We start from the raw sequence: 9730 nt of genomic DNA on the forward strand, positions 1-9730 counted from the left end.
AAAGCAAAACAGAAATCCACAACTATACATGGAAAAGCTCTACCGGCATTCATGATGTTCCTTAATAATAGAACTAAAGGTGTTCTGATGTAAACTTGTCTTCACTCTTTTTTCCCTTTGTCTTCTGTTGCAAAACCAAACTCTCACAACTTCTTTCTCAAGATTGAGCCCCTCAGCCATCCTCATAATTTCCTGAGAAGAAGGCTTACTTTGTTCTCCGAAGTGCCTCTCTAGGGCTTCTTTGGCAGCGATACTGGATAAAGGGATAAAATTCCATATTTAAAAACTTTTCTGACACATACAGTCTTTCACCACTAGTTCAGGAGAAGGGTCAAGTAACAGCACCGAAGGTAGGGACTTCTTGTTTCCTCTTTTTCTACGTAACAGAAGCCCACAGGCCTTCAAGTACACCGTAGTTCTTTACTGACATGAACAGCGTTATCATACAGAATTCCATCACAAAGTAATTTAAAAGCAAAACTAGCATCATATTTGGTGAAATGTCAGTGGTAATCACAAAATATTTATGCTTCTTGGTGTTCTCTAGGATGTTCTCTAGCTACTAACTAGACAGGAATGGGATCACAGGAATTGGAACAAGCCTGACCACCCATTCTGCCCCAGTTACAGCAGTGGTGTAGGGGTTCACTGGATTTACCTGGTTGTAGCAAATGATTTGGAAGTGATAGAGGGAAAGCTCTACCACTTACATCGTATGTCGTATCAAGATCTGCATCTCTATTTTGTTATAGAGAGGGTAATAGAGTATTTCTAGAAATCACAGATATTACGGCAATCTGTTTTAGCAATCACAGTTTCTAAAAGTCTGCCTTGAACTGTTCCTCACAATCAGCAATGACCAGAGTTGAGTGGTTCAATAAGCAAAGTAAGTTAGACTATCTTTTCTTATTGTCAGATGGAATTTTCTTCACGTTTATGTTACACATTCTCAGAAAACAAAGGGTAACTGCAACATGCTTGTGTGCCAACAGGACGCATCCAGAACTGGCTTCAGCAGTAGCTGTAATTTCTTTGGACACGAGAGGGCACTGCATGCATTATTCTGCAAATGAGGTGCACGTATTTTTGTTACAGAAATATACAACGTTATCTGCAAGATACCTAGTTATTTCATTAACTCGTCTGTAATATGTTGTTCATCTGTCATTTATAGGTCTATTTTTCAATATTTAGTTACCTTAGTAAAACTATCTAATTAATAGCATGATGTTCTGCACTCGCAGAAATACAGAAACATCAGTAGTTTTGATTAATAGTTTCTTAGGCTTCCTAATTTTAACGGAAAATAAACAGCTTCCACAGGTTCAGATTAAGCAGTTTTTGCTCACAGTATGACTAATGCTAATTCAGTTAATGGGACTTTCGCTTTACCTTTTGTTTGCCTTCAAACATCCATTAAGAATTGCTAAGAGTAAGGCTGCAGTTCGCATAAAGTCCTGATTAGTTTAAGGTCCTCAGACTGAGGTCCTGTATGCTTTCAAGGGAACATTTAATATTTTCTTACCATATGGAATTAGGTTCTGAACATCACCTCATTTATCTGTGCCCTTGACAACCTGCCATATTTGATACTCCCAGTGCAGTAGGATTAGATGAAAAAGCAGGAATCATTTAAAAATACTTAATATGAGGACTGATTTCTTCAATAGCTGTTGAAACAACACCAAAACCCACAACATTAGATGAGGAGTCTTCAGTGGGCTCCTCTAGCCAGGAGTATACTCCTAGGACAGAGGTGCTCACAGTTCTCACACAGGCCATACTACACAAACTAGGAAAGGTCTTGGCACTTCTACTCAAGTCCTTAATGGCTTGTAGAGAAGCTGAGAGGAAAAAGTGGCCTCCCAAGAGTAAAGCTTCATCCCTTTTGAGGTGCTGTGATGAGAAAATGAGCTATGAATCATCTCCCATCCCCAGTTCATTCCTAATTGGGAATCATCCCCTCAGAGGAATTCAAAAGTCAGAGAGAAATCACATCTTCCTTTTATTCCTCATATCAAAGGCAATATGACTCAAAAAATCCTAAGCTGAATGACAGAGGAGAAGGTACATGTTGTGGCTGTGGGACTATAGTGGGACTCTAGAGCAGCCTACGTCTCTGGAGAGGCAGCAATGCATATCAGGAAGGATCCCTGTTTAAGAAACAGGCAATTCACTGTAAACCCCACGTTCTCATCATTTTGCCTATTTGATATTTGTTTCTGTAATATGATTTTCCAGCCTACTTGATTTCCACATGGAGTTCAGGATAGATAGATGGTAGGTGTTGGCCACCAGAGATCTAAGAAAAACGAGAAGGAGGTTCCCAGAACCACTCTCCGTTTTTTCACTTTAGTTTATTATTCACTTTAGTTTCTTTGTGAACTCCAAAGAAGGCAATGACAGAGGATAGGGACAGGACTGTAACATTACATGTAAAATCTTGTCCTCAAACTTCCCAGACCTCAATTTCCTGGTAAAATAATGCAATTTATTTTGGTATAATGTAGACCCTCCCAAAATAAAAGGAGGGGTGCTCTGATACACTACTCAGATGTCATAAAGTTTGGGCAGAATTTGAATAAAAGAATTTTTTGTATTAAAGTGTAGTGTTGTGTGTTGAAAAAAAGTCTTTAATTGGGAATGTATTATATTTGGAACAAATTGGAGAGTTCACACTGTTATTTTTCACTAGAATGTTTCAAAACAGTGACACGTTTTGAAACACTAGCTATAGAGATTCATTAATAGAAAACAACACTTTGATTTTTTGAACCCAAAATGCGTCTTAGCCAAAGTGGTTTCTAACACGTAACACCCTAAATATTCATTACCTTATGGTGGTTCTGCGCTTCCTCTTCCGCTCATTCACTCCAACTTTTTCATTGTATAAAGCTGTATTAAATACAAAACAAAACAAAACTTGGCAGTTACCTTCCACAGGGAGTGGAAAGCAGACACAATCATCTCCAGACAAAAAAGAGTTCTTTTCTTTGAAGTCAGAAGAAAGCTAATGGATAATGCCACTGAATAGAAGCAGCACCACACGTAGGAGCAGTTCTTTCTTTAAGATGGTTGGTTGTTGTTTTACCTCCAGCTATAACTGGTTATAAGGAAAAACAGGTAAAGCTGCAAACCGCACTAGCTCTGTGCCTATGCAGCTGTGGAGCCATAATTCAGCCCCCTGCTTTGACGTACCTTGTTGCTCTGACCCTCTGGGGTGCGGTCTACGGAGTCGGAGTCCATTTCCACACCTCTTGGCTGCCTCACCCTCTTTCATCGGAAATACAGCCTTGGCCCCCAAACCCATTTATTCATCAGCCTCTTCCACTCTGCTTTCTGATGCACAAGTTCCCCCTCACTTCTTAGAGGCTGCTCTCTACACACATGAACTTTGCAGCTCAAGCCTGTAACGCTGCTCAGGCAGTCAGCAGCTGCTGCCCACCACAACCCCCTCACAAGAAATTCGTGCAATGTGCCAGCCACACTAGGAGAGCCTTTGGTTTCTGGTGCAGTTACAGGGAAAGGAAGATTTCTACATTTGATTCAAAGGAAACAGAAGTGTGTGGCAGCTGTTCAACATTTCCTACTGTTGTATGCAATGGCAAATCCAAAAAGTAGCATTAAGATCATCTTCTTTCTCTTCCCATGCTAGGTGAGTGCTCCACAGTGGTGGTCCTGGCTCCTGCTATCACCACCAGGCTTGCCGCCTCTCAGCTTTGTAATTCATCAAGCTGAAAAGGCGATTCTTTAAGGGAACTCAGTTCCTTTTAATCAACTAACTTGCTCTAAAGTACACTTTGCCCAGCGAACCCTGTGACTCTTCCTGCAACTGGGAAGTAACCGGGCAAAAAGAGGGGAATTCTCTAGCAGCAAAAAAGTCATGTCAAAACCTCTATGCCATGCTAGTCTTTTTCAGGATTTAAAGGCTACTGCCTCAGCTGAATTCAAATCCTTTTGCCCATGGCCACATCTCATAGCCAGACATTGAAAGGAAGAGTCCTTTGGTAGTGAAGAACCTATACGCTGCTAACAGGCTGACAGGCAGATCCTAAGAACAGCTCTGATCTATGTTACAGAAGTGGAGCTAGTTTGCTGGGATGCTACTGAAGGAAATTACTTCTAGTAGAAGTGATGTTTCTGCTACTCTGTACCTTCCACGCATTTCAGTTTTCCTGTCCTTGCTCACCTAAAAATTTTATGTAAGTATGCCTTAGTATTTAAAGCTACTAAAATGAATGAAGACATGTACTAGTCTTTAACACATATATAGGATTCTGGTTTAAATGCAAATCAATATTTAGAGGATTTCAATCTCTACCTCCTACTTGTTCTGCTTCCTCCAGCCACTTGGACAGTATCGATTTCAGCTTGCATGCATTCTTGAAACTCAGCTGCAAGTTTTCAAACCGGCAAATAGTAGTTTGGCTGAATTCAGAGCCATGCACAGCAGCCAGTGCTTCCCCAACATTGGTCTGTGTGTAACCTGTCAAAAAAAGAAGAGAAAAAAGTCACTTCGGAGCTTTCTAGAAAGGCTTATTTGAGACTCTCAGCCCTTCACTGATGACTCATAAACAGCATGTACCTGCAGCGTCTTCAGGCTGGGCTTTCTGCAGAGGTCTCCGTGGCTGACTCTGAGCTCATCTGAGAGACACGCTCAGTTTCCTGGTGGTTTCAGCCTTTACACTGATTTAGTGGTGTTTTACACACCAAGATTAGGGACTTCAGAAGGCACCAGACACTCCATATCCTCCCATAGATGGTGCAGTAGCAATAACCACTGGCAGCACCGCTGGTCTCCTATTGTTTGTTGCAACAACTAAACTGAAGAGAGAAATGCTGCAGTTTCTGTGCAGACAGTGGCTTTATAACAGCAGCTCCCCATTCTGTGCTCTAAATGTGCAACTAGCATCTTCGGGGACCTTGCTCTTTTTTCTCCCTTTCTGCCTCTGTACCAGAACAAGGCAGGATGTCTTTAGGTGCTGAATGTCTCACGAGGCAGCTTTTTACCTCCATTTTGATTGCTCTAACTCTGTGTGTCTCAGTCTCAGACCCACAGCCCATATTAACTCTGCCTTCCCTTGTAAAGCTCAACCTCTGATTAGCTTTCCGGTGAAAATTGCAATTTTCCCCATCAGAGTGTTAAGCCCAGTCTCTCATAGTCTCTATGTCATTTGTTTGCATCAGAGGAAGTTTTGTTCCCTCATAAATTCAGGATGATGTAATAATTACAGTAATTAACAGCGTGGTGCCTAGCAAACCTTTCCATTGCTATGGCTGACATTAAATATATAATATACAGGAAAACAGCAGATACTGTTTTAAACATTAAATTTTTGTTTCAGTCCTTAATTTTATACTGGAGATGGAACAGACTACCTTTCTAGATGTTGAAGTAATGCATAGATACCTGTAATAACCTTACGATTTTTTACATTCATAAAGCTAGGTGGATGCCCTATTTTGTAAAGATAAAATGTGATGTGACAAGCGCTACTGTCAAAATTGCAATTCTTCATACATAGTACCAAATATCCATAAATGGTCTGAATCTGCAGTGCTTGGTATTTTTTTTTTTTTTTTGGTTCTGTTCAAACAAGGCTGAGACAGGCTTTTACTTTGCAAAGCCTCGACCCCCTACAGGTGAGAAAGACAGGGTGCAGTCCACCTCACCTAAGATTGCCCAGTGAAAGACAAGCACTTCAGCAGACACTTTCTAATGCATCTTGCATCAGCCCCAGTAGTTCTCAGACAGCCACAAAGGTATCTAGTACTGCTGCACCTGTGTCTTGGCACAAGAAAATAAACCAGAAAGAAAAGCTTCCTACTAGTATGAAAGATTTGCCATGGATGTCGCTCATCTTGTATACTGAAATGACATTGCATCATAAGATGAAACGCTTCATGGGTAAGAGGGTGGGAATGAATAGTTAGAGCATGCGTTGCCCTAAGTTGCAGAAAATTCAGTGCTCTGCAAAATAACACACCTGCTACTGAATATAATTTCATGAACAGCAATAATTTTCTCTGGACTTCAGACAAGCAATTTAAGTTTAAAGATACTTTCTCCATACTAAGTTGCAAAAAGCTGCAGTTCATTAATTCTGTGCAAGTCTTCTAGGAATGGAGAAAGTTTGGCAGCGTAAAGTGGAATTAGAGTGATGATTAGACTACTGCAGAGGATGGACTGTAAAACATTGGGAAGTAATTGGGCTTTCACTGGAATTTTCCAGCTTTTTGTTTGCAGTCATAAAGCACATACCCAGCTTAATTCTCCGCAGCTTAAATTCGTTAGCAAATTTCTCCAGTTCCCTGATTTCAGGGGAGTCCATGTCAACAGGCTCTTCAACAGACTTGCTTTTTCTGTGGAACTCCTGCTTGAAGTCTGTGGTGCTGGGATCATCTGTGAGGAGGGACTGGTGCATGGGCGTGAAGCTGTGGCCCAGGGCACAGGAGCCAGCACTCAGGGCATGCTCCGGGAATTTATAAAGGCAAGGGGTCAGGCTACCTGAGCAACACCAAAAAGAAATCTTAGTACAGTTGGTCTCTACCGCTATGCAATAGAAACATGCCTTATCATCTCATAATCCATGTAGTATTTATTATATCACCTATGTGAAAGTATCCTAGAGTGAGGATCTCCTAGGAGATACATTCTTTCTTATCCCAATACACGAAAATTAACCAACAGACGTTTTCACAGGCCCCAGACATCCTATTTCTTAGCAAACAGCGGTGCTCTTAAGTAAGGTGGTAAAAGGTCCAAACTTAAACATAACAATCCACTGTCTCAGCTGAAATTAAGTAGCACAACAAAACTGATGGATATATATAATTTTGAGACACCTAAATTGTGCCAGTCTCTATTTTCTGGTCCAAAGAAAATTTCTATGTAAATACCATTTGATGTTCAGACGATACCATTTTGGTTTAGTTTCAGCACAAGGTTTGTTTGAGGAAAATACACAAGAGCTCAAAGGAAAAAAAAGAAAAAACCAAACAAATAACAAAATCAAACTCAGAACACATTCAGAATGATTGTTCTGACTTAAAAAGAAATTGCTCAAGGATAAAACAAAACTGTCTCATGCCACCTTTTGTTCGCAAATATCAGTCTTAACAAGGAGTTCAGTTAAGAATGCAGGCTGGGTTTTGTTTTGGTTTTTTTGCTAGATATTGTACGTAGAGTCTGACCTGAAGGGGAGAAAAAAAAAAACACTGGAGAAATATTAACCCTGTTCAGTGTATCTGGAGCAGCTAGTAAATCCCAGGTTCTCAGGACATCCTTTCTAATTTTCTAAATCAAACAAAACTTCGTAGCAGAACTCAGAACTTCACTAACCTCCCACCCCTTTCTCCATTTACTTTTTTTGTCTTCACTGCCCTGAGCACTCTCAGTTTTGGAGATTCTAACCCCACAGGAACATTTTATACGCTTCACACAGAATAACAACAACAACAACAAAATTCTCAAAGAATAAAGAATAAGACTAAAAAAGAGAAGAACTTGCTTTGCAAGGTGCTGACACCATTTACCACATTGGGATGTGGCATGCTACATGTTTGTAAGATGCGACCCTGGGAAAGACTTGCTGAAAGTATCTCTGGAGTTGCAGGCTTGATGCCTAAATAAAAAGAGCAAAAAAAAAAAAAAAAAAGAGGAAAAATGAAGATGTGTTTATTTTGAAATGAAACCAAATGAACTTCTGAGCAATACTTTTTGTTTAACACCTATTAACTTTTCCCAGAGATCTGAACAATGTCAGGAACTTCTGCAACAGACACATAGATGCACAACAAAACAGGAGCATTCGTACATTTGCACACCATGAAGGAAGTCTGTACTTTGTCTCTAAAAAGTCCCTATGCAAATGTATTCATCTATGCTGACTTACTCTAATACTTCTTTCATCCTTAGGTTAAATAAAATGCTGAGTTTGATTTTGGATTATCTCTGAGTAACAATTATTTCCCAGGAGTTGTATTAATTAGATTCACGGCATTATCCAATTGACTGCTACTTGAACAGTTCCTCTTGCTTACTTGGCCTGGCACATGGACAACTGAGCAGGATGCTGGCATACTTTCATGAATATAAAAATCCACGGTCATCTGTATGAGCTGCCTGCTGAATTCAGGTATCCTTCCATTATGCCACCATTTTATTTTATAGCTCTAGTCAGGGCTCTATTACCCCAAGTACTGGTAATGCACAAGTATATTGGGTAGATCACTCCTGCTCCCTCAAAAAGTGATGATCACCAGGGCAAGAAGACATAGGCAAGTAAAAAGATCAGTACTGTCCCAGGCTTGAAGAGAGAAATAAGATACAGAGTGATTTCCGGAGAGATGCAGAGGTTTGGGTAGACTCTGGCCACTGACCCCTAATTGCCTAATCCCTTTTCTAATACCTTAACCCCATTCCTGTCTGTGGTAAGCAACTGTCTTGAATCAGTTCCTCTAAAGAAAAACTGACTAAAGCCAACCTGTTAAGAGCTCACACAGTTAAGGGTATGTCTCTTACCTGTCATCACCCCGTATGTAGACGGTTGATTTCCATAATGACAAGAAGGCACAGAGTAATGAAGGCCTACCGAAGCGTTTCCCAAAGTCGTCATGGCAAAGCAGACATGGGAGTATATAGTAGTTCGGATCAAAGACAAAACAGACAGGACTGGTAAGAAAAAGTGTGAGGATTCAAGACACAGCCTTTAAGTTCAGAGGAAGCCAATATCCTTGTACATAATTTTGGTGTGCATTCAGAAGCATTTAACTTTGGGCCATAACCATCAGGTTAACACTGCTGGAAGTCCAGACACTTGGCCGGGTGTCACCAGACAGGACTGCCAGCATAAGTAGTGACATACCCTCTGAGCCAAGACCAGTAACTGTCGTGCTGTCAATACATTATTTTTAGTATAATCTATGGGCATAATGCGGTTTATATATACTGCTGAGCAAGGGAAGCATTGGACTCTCCAGAAGAGAGTTCCTCTCCGCACCCAACTTCCACACATCATTTCATTTAATCTTACATAAGAACTTTCTTTATGTTCCCAGAAAATTGATCGGCTTCACTGCTGTGCAAAGTCCATATCAAACTCAGGCATCAAGGAAGGCAATATTTTATGTATGACTAGACCTGGGTTTTCAAAACCAGCAGTTTGGGACATTTGCTTTGAGGCTTCCAGAAGTCACATTGTCTTAAGTGTTAATGTGTCACGTTGTCTTAAGTGATTTTGTGATGCAGAATTGTTACATGCATTTAAAAAAATTTTTATATTTAACATAAGTATTACAAAAAATTCTTTCATGTCTATTTTGTGCACAGATTCTCCTTAGAGGCTTTCACCCGAATGGCATTTTTTATTACAACTTCTGAATCTACATACGGAATTTGTAAACCTTTACTCATTTTAGTTAGCACCTTCTGCCACAGCTTCCATTCTCACAGGGTTACTTACTAGATGTGATCTGCAAACAAAATTTACACAGACTAGAATGGTATTTGTCTTTGGGTTGTAGGTACAAAATATCAAACTCTACATCTGAAACAGAGGAGCAAATGATTTTGGCTGGCTGTCATACACTTTATAATGAATCAGAGGAGTCTAGAAAGCAATGCTATGATACAGATACATCAGTTTGGCCTCATACAAAATTTAAATTCTCCTACTCCCTACTAGAACTGATAACAACAGCTGCATTAGGATATTTTGAGCCTCCTGCT

General features: G+C 40.2%; 1 protein-coding gene across 3 annotated transcripts in view; it reads right to left on the reverse strand.

The window, feature by feature from the left end:
• POU1F1 (POU class 1 homeobox 1) overlaps nucleotides 1-9730 on the reverse strand; it is a 10864-nt gene continuing 1134 nt past the window's right edge. The window contains exons 1-6 of one of the 3 annotated variants that reach the window (XM_010140508.1): nucleotides 8525-8794; nucleotides 7512-7625; nucleotides 6263-6508; nucleotides 4322-4486; nucleotides 2835-2895; nucleotides 1-253 (exon numbers count right to left, since the gene is read on the reverse strand). In XM_010140508.1, the coding sequence (XP_010138810.1) occupies nucleotides 40-253; nucleotides 2835-2895; nucleotides 4322-4486; nucleotides 6263-6508; nucleotides 7512-7625; nucleotides 8525-8618 (894 nt within the window). In that variant the 5' untranslated portion in view covers nucleotides 8619-8794 and the 3' untranslated portion in view covers nucleotides 1-39. Of the gene's footprint in view, nucleotides 254-2834; nucleotides 2896-4321; nucleotides 4487-6262; nucleotides 6509-7511; nucleotides 7626-8524; nucleotides 8795-8882; nucleotides 8889-9730 lie in introns of those variants that run through there. The other 2 variants (XM_010140507.1, XM_010140506.1) reach the window with 2 other exon arrangements.

This window comes from Buceros rhinoceros, unplaced genomic scaffold (assembly GCF_000710305.1).
Source record: "Buceros rhinoceros silvestris isolate BGI_N320 unplaced genomic scaffold, ASM71030v1 scaffold3077, whole genome shotgun sequence".
Lineage (NCBI taxonomy): Eukaryota > Metazoa > Chordata > Aves > Bucerotiformes > Bucerotidae > Buceros > Buceros rhinoceros.